The sequence below is a fragment of the Diospyros lotus genome, chromosome 14 (assembly GCF_014633365.1).
Source record: "Diospyros lotus cultivar Yz01 chromosome 14, ASM1463336v1, whole genome shotgun sequence".
NCBI lineage: Eukaryota > Viridiplantae > Streptophyta > Magnoliopsida > Ericales > Ebenaceae > Diospyros > Diospyros lotus.
This window is the reverse complement of record NC_068351.1, coordinates 11,543,712-11,561,021: the sequence shown is the minus strand read 5'-3', so window position 1 is coordinate 11,561,021 and position 17,310 is coordinate 11,543,712. Positions and strand designations below refer to the sequence as shown.

At 34.5% G+C, this 17,310-nt stretch overlaps 1 protein-coding gene across 1 annotated transcript; it reads left to right on the top strand.

Moving 5' to 3' along the window:
• Positions 1-8,185: 8,185 nt before the first annotated feature.
• On the top strand, positions 8,186-16,740 carry LOC127790827 (uncharacterized). Its single transcript, XM_052320527.1, has 8 exons — positions 8,186-8,559; positions 11,097-12,217; positions 12,306-12,603; positions 13,520-13,729; positions 13,928-14,101; positions 15,161-15,355; positions 15,456-15,569; positions 16,154-16,740. Exons 2-8 carry the CDS (start codon positions 11,136-11,138, stop codon positions 16,493-16,495), a joined length of 2,415 nt encoding a protein of 804 aa, XP_052176487.1. The 5' UTR covers positions 8,186-8,559; positions 11,097-11,135; the 3' UTR covers positions 16,496-16,740.
• Positions 16,741-17,310: the final 570 nt, after the last annotated feature.

The window sequence follows — 17,310 nt, the reverse complement described above, 5'->3', positions numbered from 1 at the left end:
AAATACCTCTCTAACCCCATGGGATTGCCTCAGTAGTCAGTTGGGAGAGGTGAACTAGGCTGATTCTCATATTCAAATCTTTCTCCAACACAAGCCACTGATAAATTATACCCAGATTTATTCCTCGTCATTGAAAGGGTTAGGCGGCGAGCGTTCGTGAGAAGACGTAATCTAAAGAAATACCTCTCTTTTTTATCGTCAATATTACTATCACCAACCCTTTTATCTTCTATCATCGTAGATTATTGAAAATCATCACAATCTTTCACCTCTTTTCCCAACTAATCTAGTCAAAAATAATTTTTAATATATATTCGATAATTATATTTTTTAATTAAATATTATTTTTATAATTTTTTAAAAATTTTATAATATAAAAAGACATTCTTGTCAACTAATTATTTTTTTCATTCAATTTCATCAAAAGTAATACATACTTCATAACAATGGAATGAAATAATCATATATACTTGTGTTAAACATAATAATGAAATAAAATAATTATTTCATTTTTTATTTTTATTTTTATTTAAAACCATTATTCGACTTCCTTCCAAAATTAAGTTGAGCTTTTACCATTAATATTATTTGTTAATATTTTTTCTTCCTATGCCCCCAAATAAGGGTGTAAAAAAATAAGTTTCAATCGTCTTATTTTTTCTCTCTTCTTTTATTCTTCCATGAAATTTATTATTCTTCCATGAAATTTATTGTCATTTGAAAGAGAAAGAAAGAGGAATAAATAAATTAAATTAAATAAAATTTTAAAAAAGTGTTTTTATTTTTAAATTTTTGAAAGCAACAATAATAAATAAAGTTAAATTTCACATGTTATCCCAAATATTTGATTAAATTACACCAACTAATTTAATGTTTTTAAAAAGTGTACCACCTCCTTTGCCATTAACATATCAAATAAAATGACTATTTTACTTTAATATTTATAGATATTTTATTTATTTTTCTTTCAATTTTTACTCTTCTCCCTATCTTCTTACCTTTTTTTTTTTCCATTCTCTCATGTTGTTAACCAACAACTAGCGTTGAATCGCCAACAATTGGCATGAAGTATTGCGTGATAATAGAGTTTTTTCCCATACCCAACTAATAATAATATTCGTACAATAAAAAACTTCATTGCATTGTAGTGGAGACGAGATGGTAGTGACATGTTAATAGTGGAAATGTAGTAAATGTGATATTCAACGATAACTCTCTCTTTTTTTCGTTCTCTCATATAATCTATCAACCATAGGTGTAAAGTTCGCTAGTGATCCCATAATCTAGGTTTAAACAACCTTTTTAGTTTTTTTTTAAACTTTTTCTTGAACGTATATTGTTGTGTTTTGACTAATAAATAATTTATTTTAATTTTAGAATAAAGAGTAGGAGTGGAGATGCTATATAAGAAATTTTAATAAATTCAACTGTGATTGCTTATCAGTCAATAACAGTTCCATAAGAGTAAACCTCAAAAGGATGGATGGATCCAAATGAGTACTTTGAAGTAGCGCTGGGGACATGCAAGGATTCTTCTTTTGTTTATTTATTTGGTTTAGGGAGAAAATAGAAACGCGACAGCGTTTTGCTCAAAGAAGAGGAAATTTGTCAGCTTTCTTAATTAGCATCAAAATAAAATAATACGGCCCCATTGTTGAGACCGGGCCCCACTCCACAGCTGGACGTCAACGGCGAGAGCGATGTTGTACACTCACTTTAACGGAGATGAATGGACCACGCTATTTTGTCCGAGAAACTCACTTATTGATTGACAAAAGTGTATTAAAATGATAAAAATATGTCTTATATTTATATTTTTTATAATTAATTTTTTTTTTTTATAGTTGTCGCCTCTCTCATCTCTCTCCTTTCCCATAGCTATTGTCGCCTTACCATCTTTTCGTTTTGCACATTCACCTTGTTGTCATATGTGAAGCACGAAAAAGACTCAAAGATGTCATTTCAACGTTTTCAAACCGTTTTTTGTTTTGGAAACGAAAAAAACGGATCAAAACGTTTTTCGAGCCATTTGTGTAATTTTTGTAAAATTTTGAACCGTTTCGTAATTTAAAAACTTTGACCAGAAGCACGTTTCCAGCGAGTGCTGCCATGCCCAGAGATTTGAATTCTTAAAAATTTTGAACCTCCTTCATTTTTTCTCTTTTTTTCTTTTTCTTCTTCTTCTAGCAATTGTTGTCTACTTCCAATGCATCGATTGCCTTCGCCGCTCCACTGTCTGCTTCCAATGCTTTGATCGCCATCGTCGCCAATCCTTCAATCGCCCTCACTGCTGGTCATTCCTTCTCTGCCCTCTCGTTATCGATGTCGATTCCCTTCTGTAAGCCCCTATCTCTCTCTCGATATGTATTTATATATATATATATATATATATTTCTTGTTTTTTATGCAAAATTTTGAACAATTATAATCTGGGCCTTTCATTCCAGATTGTAAGTTACAGTAAGTCACGGTCTCTCATCCATTGGTAATTTTGAGATTTTTATATTTCAATTGGCTATCAGTTGTTATAGAATGTCAAAATTATTAATAAATTATCAAGTCTTTTAACTTTAAATGTCCATTACTAAAAATGTTTAAATAACTTCTATTTATTGCGTTGATCTTTTACAAAAAAAGGAATTGTGATATTGTTGGAATGTTTATATTTGAGCTTTCCTAAATATTGTTGATAGTTTTGAATGTATTGTGAATTTTATGTTTATGTTTGTTTGAAATTTAAATATATTATGAAACTTATGTGTATTGTTTATGTTTGAATAATTTTTTATTTTTTTATATTAAAAATTATATTTATAAAAAAAACCCCTATATTTTTTAAATTTATAGTTTACTCTGCGTTCTCATTTTCTACATTTTTAAAAAAATGTCGTTTCCACGTTTCTGTTTCTTATCGAAAATGTCTCCCATTTCTATGCAACCTAGGTCGTCGTCACCTCACACCTCTGGCCCTCTAACTATCGCTGCATGTATCACAGTGAAGGCAATAGCGCCCCAGTGAGATAGAGGCAAAAAGGCGCGAGGCGACAATGACCATGGAAAAAAAGGGGGAAGCAATTACAAAGGGCATTTTTCTCAATTTAGAGCGTCCCAATAACTCTCTCCATAAGTTTCTTGGACAAAATAACAATTTTCCTTTGTTAATTTTGTGAGTCCCCGTCTTTCATCTTTTCCCCCCCCCCTTTTTTTTTCTTTTCTTTCCCAGTAACTTTATCGCCACCTTTCTCTTGCCATTATCGTCGTCGCATCACCCCTTCTCACATGCTGACTACCATTGCATCCTTACTACCTCGTCTACTGCCGTGGAGATGGAGGATGCAACAGTAATTGACGAGACGAAATGAGGCGATGAGAATGCAATGACGAGGTGAGGTAGCAATGACGAGAGCAAGGGAATGGGAGAGAGAAAAACGGGATAAGTTTTTTGCGGAAAGAAACCCTTCCCCGAAATAACTTTTTTAACCCAAACTAATCGGGGGTGTTAGTTCACCCCATTAAATAGACGTGCACAAAATTGCACTAACGATTGTTTCCTTTCTTAACTCCGCATTGTCATCTTTTAAATCAATGTATCTACATTAGTTCATTTTTACTTATTTATCAAAATTAATTTTCAAAAATGATGTTTGTTATAATATAATAGCAATATTTTTGTAACACTCTGCTATTTTAATATAGTGATTGGTAGAACTTAGTATTTTGACAACATTTGTGTTTATATAGACCCATAAAAACAAGTTTAAAGTAAATTCATAAAAAAATGTACTATAATTTATTTTTATAAAATTTTAAACTCTAGTCATAGAAGTTAAATAAGTTCATAAAATTTTGGGTATAAATTCCTATTTACTCTTTTAAAAGAATTAATACAAAATTTTAATTATTTTTATGTCAATGTAAAAATCCTAATTAAGCCCCGTTTGGGTATCAGGTGAGTTGAGTTTAATTATAAAAAAATATATATTTGATAAATTAGTCAAGTTGTGATGAGTATTAAAAATTAGTGTTTGGTAAATATTTAAGTTGGGGTAAGTTAAGATAATAAAAAATTTAAAAAGATATAATGTTAATTATTAATATTATATATATATACATATAAGTTACATTGATTTATAATTTTAAATATAAAACTAAAATTTAATTAAAATTATGTTTTTTTTTTATTTCTTGATGGTTGGTTTGGAATAAAAAATTGCCACTCTAGAGTGAAAAAGTTTGCTGGAAAATGGAATTAGATTTTCCATGATTAAACCTTGGATTTACTAGGAATAGGATTTTGGCTCAAACTGGGCCTAAGATTATATTGAAACCCCATGATTGATGATGGAAAAAAATGAGGGATTAAGCCTTACGCATCTCCAACGTTGACTTCATTTTCTCGTTGAGTCAAATTTTAAGGAGAAAATCACTCAAAACCTCTCTAATGGGTCTCTCTATCTAACGATTTCCTCCTCAAATTTTTATGAAACTTCAAAAAGCTTTGATGAGTAATTTTTTATTCACTACATTTCTTCAATGACTATATGTGTCGTATCTAAGATTTGAAGAAAATTCCAACAACTCTCTGCTACATCTAAAAGTTAAAGAAGATGTCGGTGATGAGCAACAGCAGTAACAGTGGCAATGAGCAACAGCAATAGAGATGGTGACGAGAAGCAACAACGACGGTCGTGGCGAGGAGTCGTGAAAAAGGAGTACCAGCGATCAAATCCGACTACCAGCAATGGAGAAGAATTAAATCTGGCGCCAGAGAAGAACCAAATCCGGCTACCAGTGGTGGTGACGACAACTCTAGCAACGACGACTCCTTTCTCGAGCATCCAGTGACTCCTTATTCAAACTGGGTTTGTGATTTATATTATGTATTTTGTATAAATTTTGTATATATTGAAGTATTGGATTTTAATTATATTTTGATTATTTTGTGTATTTGATTATATATTTGTTTGTATGAAAATTTTTGATTATTTTATGTATTTGATTATATATTTGTTTGTATGCGAATATTTAATTATTTTGTATATTTGATTATACATTTGTTTATATGCGAATATTCGATTATTTTGTGTATTTGATTATGATTTCTTTGTATGTGAATATTTGATCATTTTGTATATTTGATTATACACTTCATTGTATGTGAATATTTGATTATTTTGCATGTGCATGTATTTTATTATTTTGTGTATTTGATTATTTATTTTGTGTGCGTATTGACATATTAAAATATTAAATTTTGAATTATAAAAATATTTCAAATAATTTTGTTAAATAATCATTTTTAAAAAATATTAGTAAATTTATTTACAAATATATTAAATATTATAAAAATTTAATACCGTCATATTCATTATTAAATTATCAAATAACTAATAAATTTGTATAGTAATAAAAATTATAAGTGAGGCAAAATAAATAAAATTGAAATTTATTAATAAATAAGTGGGATAGGGAGTGAAATAGAAAGAAAAATGAAAAGTGTGATTGAAGCACATATAAATTTTTAAATAAAATTAAAATAAGAAATAAATTATTTATAATATAATAAAAAGTGAAATTGGGAGAAGGGTTGGAGATGGACTTAGCTTATTGATTGGCTTCATTATTATGCCATCCCATTATATGTACTTATTTTGTTTCGAGAGTCAAATTTCATGTGTACTTCTTATGTTTCAGACCTTATATAACCTATGAAAGTTTGATTATATCTATAATTTATGTTTTGTTAGGTTACATGTGCTGTACAATATTCTAATTATTTGTATTATTTTTTTATTTTTAATAAAAATGTTATGTTAAAAGGTCAAAAAGGGAATTTTAAAAAATTTAAGGGCTTAGATATTAAGTATTTAAAAAAGTATCCTACATGGTAACATGTCTAAAAATTAAGAGTGTTACTAAAAGGATTATTACATTAAGAGGAAGCACATGAATTTTAAATTGAATTTTACCTTGTCCTTCATAAATTTAAGATCTACATTATAACCTTATTAAGAATAAAATAGTGTTTCACCTAAAAAAAAATTAAATAGTATTAATAAGTTATATTAGAAGTCATGTGGGGTAAGTTTGTATAGAGGAATGATTTGTTGCTCGAGTTAGGCGCATGCTAAGTAGCAGTGGGTGTGTGGGTTCCACTTTCTCTCTCAATTTATTCGCGTCAGACAAATGAATGGTATTAAAGATAAATTTAAGAACGCACCAGAGACACAGTTGAGTGATTAAGAAGAAGATTATAAAGTCATGTTAGTGGTTATTAGTGTCGAATTGATTATTGGAGGAGACGAATTTATATTTTTTTGAAAGTGATTCTTGATAAATGTCAGTAAAAGTAATTTTAAATGTTGATCTTCTAAACACATCTTTAATTTATCTCTTTCATAATAATTTTGGGGTGAATTCAACGAGGGCACTAGAGATACAGCATAATCTAAAAAAAAAAGAAGATAAATTTAAGATCTATTTTCGTCCAATTCTGCCGTTCGGGCTGGATCCGAATGCCCGGAGTCAATAAACTCTCATGGGAATCTGGCCAGAGGTCACACTCAATCTTGCCGTCCATGCACCAAACAACCCATAATGGTGACCGTATGGAATTGGAAGCCGACGCTTCATTACTCACGACGGTGAGGCAGAATATTAATATTATACAAATTAAATATTCATATATATATATATATACAGATATAAAGAATGGTCCGTGGTCTGGTCTCCCTACGCTTTATGTTACATCACACTTCCATGCCCCACCTTTTCCCTTTTTATCTTTGGGCCTACTACGATATTCTTTGTTTTTTTTTTGTTGTTGTTGCCTGCCTTTAATAGATTAATATTATATATATTAAGTTTCACATCAGAGGTATAATGACAATTTTAAACTCACACAGGTGACAATCTAATTCTCTTATTTAATCACCTAAACGTTAATAAATTTAGAAAGGGGTGAGACTCGTGAAAACCATTTCCATCACTGGATTACTACTTGGGGGGGTTGATTATTGCCAATTTTGTCCTTCCTTTGTCAGTGATATCCCGTGATCATTGGTTAACTGATCAAATTTCTTCATCAAAGTGGCAAGCAAGCATGCCCCGTAGTTCCGATTTCCGAAACTTGTAAACGAAGGAAAAGACAAACGGATTATGGGTTGAGGTGCTGTGGGATCAAATAAGAAGCCCTTAACGCTATATGTCTGGAATTGGAAATTTCCTTTTCTTGTCGGAAACTTTGGGGTCAAACACGGACGGCGCTTTTCAACTGTGCCCAAGTTGAAAATGTAAATTATAGGGGTGCGCACTCTTGCCATGGCACACACCAAGCAAGCCCCATAGTCCGGTGGATACTCAATTGAAAACTTACCGTACCCCGTACCCCTTCTACTTAGATCAATTCGTGTACCCCAAATAATTAACAAAAATTAAATGATTCGGTCTCGAAATGATGCTGTCCAGTCAAATTAAAGACCAGTACGACCGAACCCTCTCTCTTCTAATTACGGAATGCACCCACCACCTGCCTTCTAATTAACTTGATTGGAATCTATTCTTTAAACTCAGATTGTGTAATGAGAGTAGGCATTTGCCGGTGATTCAAACAAATCGAGTTTAATTTGGTCGTTTTACTCTTTTTAAATCACTGTATTGGCTCCGATTCCAGAATGGTAAACTTCTTGTTCCTGAAAATGCTATGTTCAATTTTTGTATCAGGTTTGAATGTCTTCTTTAAGGCATTAAAGAAATTACATGATAGAATACATCTCATTATGTATTATTTAGTTCAGTTTGTTTCACAAAAATTGAAGTTTGTGCAATTTAAATTTTTTAATAAACGTACAATACACATTGGTTAACCAACAGGGCCCCCGCCGTGGGACCCCGGAACAGGATTTAAAACGGAGATACTGGAGCCTGGCGATTTGGTCATTATTGACGATGCGTAAGGGGGGTGACCGGGAAATGGCGGTGGAGGTTTCCCACCGACACCACTAGCCGGTCACAATGGAGGCCCCTCCCCTCCTCCTGCATGTATGTACAATACAGCTCATCATACACAATATGAGGGAAGCTTTGCTTATTTTGTTTTAATTAATTAATTAATTAAATGCATTTTTTAAGATCTACTCTTCATCTCCCAGCAGTCGCGATCTGCCTCGTGCAGAGAGAGAGAGAGAGAGAGAGAGAGAGATTGGATGGGCTGCTGCTTGTATATATAGGGGGGGACAGAGCGAGGAAGAAAAAGTGACTGCTCTCTGCTCTCACTCCACAGAGTCCCTTCTCTGCCCTCTGGTTTTCGCACTTGGACTTGGGATTTCGAGCAGCACTGTAAAGCTGACCGACAATCCCCAAGTTCTTTTCGATTCCTGCTCTCCCTCTCTCCGAAATACTCTTCTTCATGTGCTGAAGGTTGGGGAAATGGCGGAGCACGAGGCCTACCTTTCCATCTGAAGATTCTTCGTCTAACTAGTTCCTATTCTCCCATCTCACAAATTCCGAGTTTGCTGCAGGAAAACTAGGAAGTAGAGGAGGACGACAAAAGCTGTTCCGGTAAGCTGAAAGCCTGAAACATTTGTTTGTACGATGCAAAACATCCTTTGAAAGTGCGTTTTTGTTTTCCCTTCTCGTGCTCTCAGTCTAGTATTCGGCAGTTTTGCTATCGAGGAATCCACGATGTGAATGCAAAAAGCATTGAGGTTGTCTTGTTTTTTCGCAGTTTTTTAGTTGTTTGTAGCACTTAGATCTCGTGGTTCTCTCCGTAGTTATCGCTTCCCCTTGTTCTGAATTTTGGCTCTGTTCCTCTCTGTCACCGCATGTATGCCTGAATTTTTAGCTTTTTTCAAGTTTTGTTAATGTGATTGTTTAATTCTCTGAATCTCAATCTGTAGCTTGTAGTTGATTTTATTTTTCCTTACCATTTTAGTTCTGGTCGAAATGGTTCCGATATATCTAGAGTCCAGACGGATAAATTTAATTGCTGGTGTGAACAACTTACAGTTGTTACATACATATTCATGTAATATACATTTATATTCATTGCTGGAATTTGGGGTGACGAATCAGTTCATCATGCTGCTTGTTCTTGGCCATTTCTACGAGGGCTCTATTTTTGTCTTCATTATTAAAACCACACACACACACAAACATTATATAGTAGTTGGGGTTTATTGGTCAATTTTTAACTTTATACCGGAAGGTCGTGTGTTGGAGTTAGGGACATGGCCTCTTTGCAACAACAATGTAAAGCTGAGCTGCAGCTGACAAAAATGACGCGTGCAAGGGACGCCCTTCTTAAGCATTCCACTGGATGGGGGATCTCTTTTATAAGTTAATACTTAGAATAGGCTCCTGAATTCTATTTAGTTACCATAGATCTTCTGATCGATTTATCATCCTTGATTTTTACGCCGCAATTCATAGACCTCTATAGTTCTATCTTCAACAAAGAAACTGCTTCCCCCTCTTCGTCCTGGCAGATGCATGGTAGCAATAGTGACGGAATGCTGTATAATCCACAAATCCTTAACAATCATGGTTCGCCAAGATGAATTTCTGTACTTTATTTACAGGAGCAGATCATAGAACTGTTGGCTAGCCATTTACTGGGAGATGTCAAATCAAGATAAGAAATGTTACTTGGGTTAAAATTGGGATCATGAGATTATTTAGTAACACTAAATTGGCTTTGGCTTACAAGGTAAGCTACTACCTGCAAAGAATACTCACTTTATACCCGTAAATGAGCTGGACTGATTCAGGAAGTAGGTTGCTTGAGCTCTGCTTGAAAGATTTATGATTTTGTTTGTGAGATTGAGTTGGCTTATTAATATGCTTAATGCCTGGGGATTGAGCTTAATGCTTATCAATTATCTTGCTGGTTTGTATGGCTGCTAATATTTCAGAGACTGACCAGAACTATTTTGGACCATAAAAAGTGTGTGTGTGCATATATATAAATATACACACCTGCTACCAGGCTTGAAAAATTGTTGTCAGGTTTTTTAACCCAGAAAAAAGTGAGGCTGGAAGACGAGCACAAGTGACTGTTGAATCCTTAGTTTGTCATCAATTATATAATCCCCATATTTAGTTATGTCTTCCTATGCTTTCTCATTATATTTGACTTCTCAAGAGTATTCATTTTGGTAGTGACCCTTTTGGTAGTAACAACTTAAAAGCATTGTCAATTAATTGGAAGCATAAAAAATGACACTAAAACTTACCTTTGAAAGAAAGAAGAGGTTTAATTTTCAATGTAGTTATGTTTATGCCCAAAATCTTCCATTTCTGTTGATCAATGATTATATGGTGTCGATAGAATATTCTTTGTCAAAAATAAAAAATCATCTAGTTAGTTTTGAGCAAGTCCTCAGGATTTAGGGTCTGAAGTAGTATATCGGGATCATTCTCAGTTTCTTGTCATTGTTGGTTCAGTTTAGGATTCTGTAAGTCTTCTGGTTTGTAAGCAGTGAAAATCCTGTTTTTCTTTTTTGTTTTCTTCTTCATATTTTTCTTAATATGTAGAATATAAATTTTACCAATTAAAGCCCTGTTTTTCCATGTACATTGTGGCTATAGTCTAATCTGCATAAGCAATTCTTCATGACATTTTCAGCTGGTTTTTCCACGAATATTGGGTTGTAATTTGATGCCTGCATTTGTGTTTCTGTTTTAATATTTCAATATCTGGTTTGGGTTTTGATCGTCATTTCCGAGATTCTACTAATCTACAATTTAATGGGTCGCAGCGGTCTCTGCTTTTTTCTTTATAAAGCATATAGTATTAGGAAACCCGTATTTCTGTAGAATTGACCTTTTGTGAAATGATTGTCTTCCCATTTTAATTCACGTGGCCACCTCCCTCTTTTGTAAAGTTATAATTGCCTCCTTTTACTGAAAGTCCTTTTTTGTTTTTTTTTTGTTTGTTTTTTTCTTCCGGATCTATGAATCATATATAGATATCCAAGTGGGGATTGCACGTGCTTGTAGCCTTCACGAAGAAGAGGGCGTCACATGCATTTGCGATTGCCCTCTTTTTGAAGAACTTTTGAAGGCTTCCTCATTTTTACTTTCTTCAAATATTGCAGCTGGTTGATCTCTCTTGAAAAAGGTGATACATTTTTAGTATGAAGGAGATTGACAAGAAGAAAAGTCCGAACACTAATCAAACAAAACGTTCGGTAAGATCTGAAAGACGGGAGCGTAAAGTGCCACAAGACAGGGCCTGCAAAATTTCTACTACAAAAAAAGCGGAATCTAAAACTTCACATACTAAAGCTGACTCGAATTCATCAGTAAGCGATTCAAATACAGGTACAGAGTCCTCCGAAGTTTATGAAAACATGGTTATACATTATGTGGATGATGGTAACAGGACTGAGGAGACTTCTGGTTCTGGAGATTCCAATGAACTGGTTGACAAAGACAATAAGGATGAAATAAATGACCATTCTAGTGCTTTGGAGAAAGAAGAGAAGCAGGGGAATGAAGAAGAATCAGATTGTGAGACAATAAAAGATTCAATATCTTCTCAAGGGGATTCACAAACAGCTGAGGATGAGAAAGTAGATAATTCTTCAACAGTTTCTAAAAAGGTCTATGAAAAGGATTCCCCTGACAGCCAATCCCATGCTTCTAAAGTGAAATCTGAACAAGGAAGAAATAATTTGCAGGTCAAGGCATCACACAACACCCCTAAGAAAGACTCAAAATCCAATGAAGGGCCTTCTAAAAAGATTGTATCTGATGAAAACTCAAAATATATAAAGATTTCACCAAAATCTTCCTCAGAACCCTCTGAAGGTGTTGATGAGAAGCCCCTAGAGGATGCAAAGGAAGTGGATGTATTGGATGCTGCCTCAAATGGTGCTCATAGCGTTGAAAGTGATGATGGAACACTCAATGTTGATGGACATGGCAACCCTGAAGGTCAGGCAGCTTTAGACCAAAAGATTGAAGAACTGGAAACAAGAATAGAGAAATTCGAAGAGGAGCTTAGAGAAGTTGCTGCTCTTGAAATTGCTCTCTATTCTATTGTGCCGGAGCATGGTAGTTCAGCACATAAGGTACACACACCTGCTCGGCGTCTTTCTAGACTCTACATACATGCTTGCAAATACTGGTCACTAGACAAGCGGGCCACAGTTGGCAGAAATACTGTGTCAGGACTTGTTTTGGTTGCCAAGTCATGCAGCAATGATGTTCCAAGGTATACGGACCTTGGCCTTTCTATCAGATATTTAAACCTGGTTTATTTACTTTGAACTAATAAAAATATACCCCCTATCTTGATTCAGGTTAACTTTCTGGTTGTCAAATACTGTGGTACTGAGGGAAATTATCTCTCAAACATTTGGCAATTCTTGTAACTCGAGCTCCATTTCAAGAATTATTGAATTGAATGGCGAGGGAAAGAAAAATGAAGGGAAGTCTTCATCACTCAAATGGAAGGGGAATTCAGGCAGTAGACCAACAAGCAATCATGGTCTTATGCAATTTGTGGATGATTGGCAAGAGACAAGGACATTTACAGCTGCGCTAGAGAAAGTTGAATCCTGGATTTTCTCCAGGATTGTTGAATCAATATGGTGGCAGGTAAAAACATTGGCAGTCTTTTAAGTTAAAGCTTTAGAATAATTTTATGTTTGTAGTGATCAAAATAATTAATGAACTGAAGCAATGAGGTAATCAGTTTACTTTTTTTATTTTTATTTGTTACCTAACAAAATTGCACGCAAAATCTATACGTTTAACCTCTAAGCTTCTGTTAACGGATTGAGTCCACGGGCAATTCGCTAAATCTGCAGCTAATGCCTTCAAAGATTTCCGTCCTTGCCAACTTATGTTTAGGCTAGGGCTTGTTAGAGAGAACCTTTCGATCTCTTGGACACAAAGTATGCAGAAGAAAAGAAGTTTATTTTTTGATCCCTTGCTTTACTTACAAGAGATTATTTATAAGAAAGCCCTAGAAGACTCCTACTAGAACACTGCACCTGCTAGAAACCAAAACTAATGAAAAACTGACAATTGACAAAATAGGAATAGGAACAAGAATAACTCTAATCTTCCTTAACCAATCCCGGAATAGGCATAATCTATTCAGTTTTCTGCTTAATGTTCCAACACTTATAGGTGTTTCGAATTGGAGGTCTAGGAATCTCAATCTTAACAGCTTCAGTCCCAATTCATCAATTTTTAATGGAGCTATATACAACTTTAAGTTAATTTCTAGTCAACAGATAAGCTGCCTATTTGAGGGTGAGCCTTGATAGCAATGGTAAGGTTGCTCCTTTGTGCTGGAAGGTCACAAGTTCAAGTTTTGGAAAGAATCCCTTTGCAAACTAAGGGTAAGGGTGTATTGGAAACGGCCCTCTCTTGACCCTTGTAAAGCAAGAAGCCTTGTGTGCTTGGGACACTCTAGATAAGATGCCCATTTATAGTCAACTGCATTAGGCAAGTGTTATTGATGTATACTTTGTTCTTTCATGCTGACTTACTTTTTTGGTTTCAGAACTTAACTCCTAACATGCAATCTCCACTTGAGGATTTGGATGTCAATAAAACTGTTGGAAGAGTATCGGGACCCGCCTTGGGTGACCAACAGCAAGGCAACTTTTCAATTAATCTTTGGAGAAATGCTTTCCAAGACGCATTCAAAAGACTATGTCCCATTAGAGCAGGAGGCCATGAATGTGGTTGCTTGCCTGTGTTGGCAAGATTGGTATGTAATTCTAAGATCTTAACTCAGACACCTATTGCTTCAAATTTCCTTGGTACATGGAAAATGAGAAGTTTAATCTTTTTTTTTTTTTTTTTTGGGGGGGGGGGGGGGGGGTTCCATTTCTCTTTTAGTGGCATTTGAGCTACTGCAGCATTTATTGATTCAGTTGTTTAGTCAGATCTTTATATATGTGTTTAGGTTATGGAGCAATGTATTGCCAGACTAGATGTGGCCATGTTCAATGCCATTCTGCGTGAGTCAGCCCATGAAATCCCAACTGATCCTGTATCAGATCCTATAATTGATTCCAAGGTTTTGCCTATTCCAGCTGGGGATTTGAGCTTTGGATCTGGTGCACAACTCAAAAATTCTGTACGTATTTATTCTGTTCACTTCTGACTAAATTCAAAGATATTTCCTTCAATATAACTTGGCTTGGGTTGGTCTTGAGTGTTCTTAATGGATATTCCTATTTAAGTGACCTGTTGAAAAAGCCATTAAATCAAACAAGTTTCTGCTATGTATTATATTGTCCCTTCTGATAATTTATGAAACTCCTACTGTGTGTGCTCCATAAATGTTGTCAAACATGAAAGAAGCATGAACAATTAGTTGTTGCCATTTTTCACTGACTTCACAATTGCATCAATGAAGATTATGAGTTTATAGAATCACGGCCATAGAAGCTAATCAGCCTCCTTGTGTGATCTCTAATGGTCACTCTAGCAGATGCAGAAGTTTTTATTGTAATTACATATTTCATGAACATAAATTAGCACACGTATCTAGATGCATGTTTGAAGTTCCTTGAGTTGGCTTGAATTTTCTAAATTCTTCCTTGGGATATGTTAGTGTCCTGATGAATGGGTGAGGATTCACAAAGAAAGACTCATCTTTTACTGTCACCCCATAAGTGGAAACACTAAAGTAAGCTAGCTTCTTCATATTTTGATCACTGTTCTCAAGTTATTATTCAGGATGGCTAATTGCTAGACCTGCTCTACCTGAACACATACATATTTTAAGTTTCATTATTACCGATGCAACCTCTAGGGCATGCAGATTTGCAGAGATGACATATTCAAGTCAAAATAGCAGTTACAGATATCTTTTCAAACTGCCTTGTTACTCAACCCCACCCCACCCCCCTCCACTCCCCAACCACAACTTGGGCGCTCCTTTTCAACATACATCGGTGCAGAATTGAAATTTAAACTGCACTTGTTTAATAATGAAGTAGTAATTGCATTCTTCTGCTGATTTATAAACCCTATCAATCATCAGGTTCCTTCTTGCATTGCAGATACTGTAATGCAAGTTAGTGGTGTAAGATACTGGTAGTTTTGTCAACTGAAATTTGTCAGATGGTAGTGAAGCATTTTTCGTTGTCAGATTTGATTGTGCTTGACACTAGGAAAATAATTTCTGCAGATTGGCAATTGGTCCAGATGGCTTACTGAACTGTTTGGTATTGATGCTGATGATGTTCTGAGAGAATATGATCACAATAATGATGATCCTCAGGGTGGAGATGCTGAATTGAAACACTTCCATCTGCTAAATTCCTTGAGTGACCTTTTGATGCTTCCAAAGGACATGCTTATGGACAGATCAATCAGGACAGAGGTTGAACTTATAATTTCAGTATATTCATTTTCAAGATAGGGAACATCTCTTTTACCCTTGTCTTATCATGACGCTTACTTTTTTTCATCATTTCTTTTAGGTGTGCCCATCCATTAGTCTTCCATTGGTTAAACGAATACTCTGCAACTTCACTCCAGATGAGTTCTGCCCTGAACCTGTCCCAGGTGCTGTTTTAGAGGCATTAAATGCTGAGGTATGATTCTTTTAATGTCTCAAGACTTCTTAAACACCGTCTATAAAATCTGTGGAACTCCTCTTGTGCCTTGTTTATAACTTTATAGGGTCTCAGGTTTTGGAACCAAGTACGTTTCGATTAACAATTTTTTTTGGGATAGTTGGTATACTGATCTCTATTGAGGTATCAACATTACTTAACTCAGATGAAGCCACAACCCCGGTTAAACGAGTTCTTGTATGCCACCCTTCAGCATTTTCCTATTAAAAAGCTATTCCATGTGACTGTCATATAACATGACATCTAATTTAATTTCAAAGTTTATGAAGTTTGCTCCCATGTAAAGATACATCATAGTAGCAAAATCACGCCAAATAGTTTTTGCTGTCCATCCCCATTTGTAAGTTACTTAGCTGGAAGAATTTGCAAATCCTACTAGTTGATTTGGGTGACACTTAGGCCCTACAGAAGAAGCCATTGTGCTTGGCCCCATAAAATGTTATCCCGGCCCCCACTTGAAGGGTATAACAGGTGTATTAACTTGCTATTAGAAAGGAAAATTCAATGATAAACTAGTGATGCATGTCTGTCGGTTTGTTCAGTGTATCATAGAGAGGAGATTATCAGGAGAGACAGCCAGCAGCTTCCCTTACCCTGCTGCCCCTGTTATCTATACCCCGCCTTCCCCTGCCAACGTGGCGGAGAAAGTTGCGGAGGCAGGAGGGAATTCTCAGCTGGCTAGAAATGCATCTGTCATACAGAGGAAGGGATATACGAGCGACGATGAACTGGAGGAGCTCGAATCTCCTCTGGCATGTATCATCGACAAAATGCCATCATCTCCCAGTGGTATAGCAAATGGGAACGGGAAAGGGAAAGAGGAGCAAATGAACAGCATTGGGATTGCGAGGTATGAACTCCTTCGTGAAGTTTGGTTAGCGTGAATCATCAACAAATTTTTACTTGTACGATTATTGTTTTAATTTTCTGTTGAAGAAAAATGAATATTGAAGTAAATAGGAGGAGGGGAAAGCGAGGGTTTGAATTGCAAGTTTATCCTCAAATGTGTTTATTATTATAGGTATAGACTTCCTTGTAAATTTGGGGGTTGGTTTGTGATGAAGAAGATGTTACATTCCAGAAGCTCCATTTCATTTAATAAGAACCTTTTTTCAATTTCTAACTGCAGTCTGATTTCTTATATACAAAAGCATTTAGGTGTTTGTTTAATAATAATCCACATTTCAGCCTTTTCTGGCCCAAGTTGCCTTTTTATTTTTTTCTTTTTCCTAACCTACTTGGCCTTGAACTAATTAGACATTTTATATATTATTATAGGATCCTTGCTTTGAAGGTTAGTATATTAATTGCCTTACATACTTTTATCTTTTTTATCCAGGAATGATGAAACATAAATTTGTTTAAAAAAAAAAGTAAAAATACTCTTGATATTTAAAAAATAATATTAATCTTCTCGTATAAATTTTTTATTATTTAATTTTATTAAATTAGATAAATGTTGATTGACATATTATTTTTAAAATTAATTGATAATCTTAGCAAATCTTTTGATTTTTTTTTTTTACTTGTTTGTATATGTAATTTATTAAGAAAATCAGAAAAATGTTAATCTTAACAAAAGACTACATAGACTTAATTAAGAATTTCAAAAATGAGAAATTTTAGAGAAATTAGCTAAAAGAAATTATTTTTCTTTTTTTTATTCCTGCAATAAAATATTCAATGATTTCTTCGCTTC

Bases quoted from the DNA above. Each gene is read 5' to 3' on its own strand.
- LOC127790827 (XM_052320527.1), top strand. From the start codon at position 11,136: ATGAAGGAGATTGACAAGAAGAAAAGTCCGAACACTAATCAAACAAAA. The intron at 12,218-12,305 runs GTATACGGACCT...ATCTTGATTCAG, and splicing joins TGCAGCAATGATGTTCCAAG to GTTAACTTTCTGGTTGTCAA. The intron at 13,730-13,927 runs GTATGTAATTCT...ATATGTGTTTAG, and splicing joins TGCCTGTGTTGGCAAGATTG to GTTATGGAGCAATGTATTGC.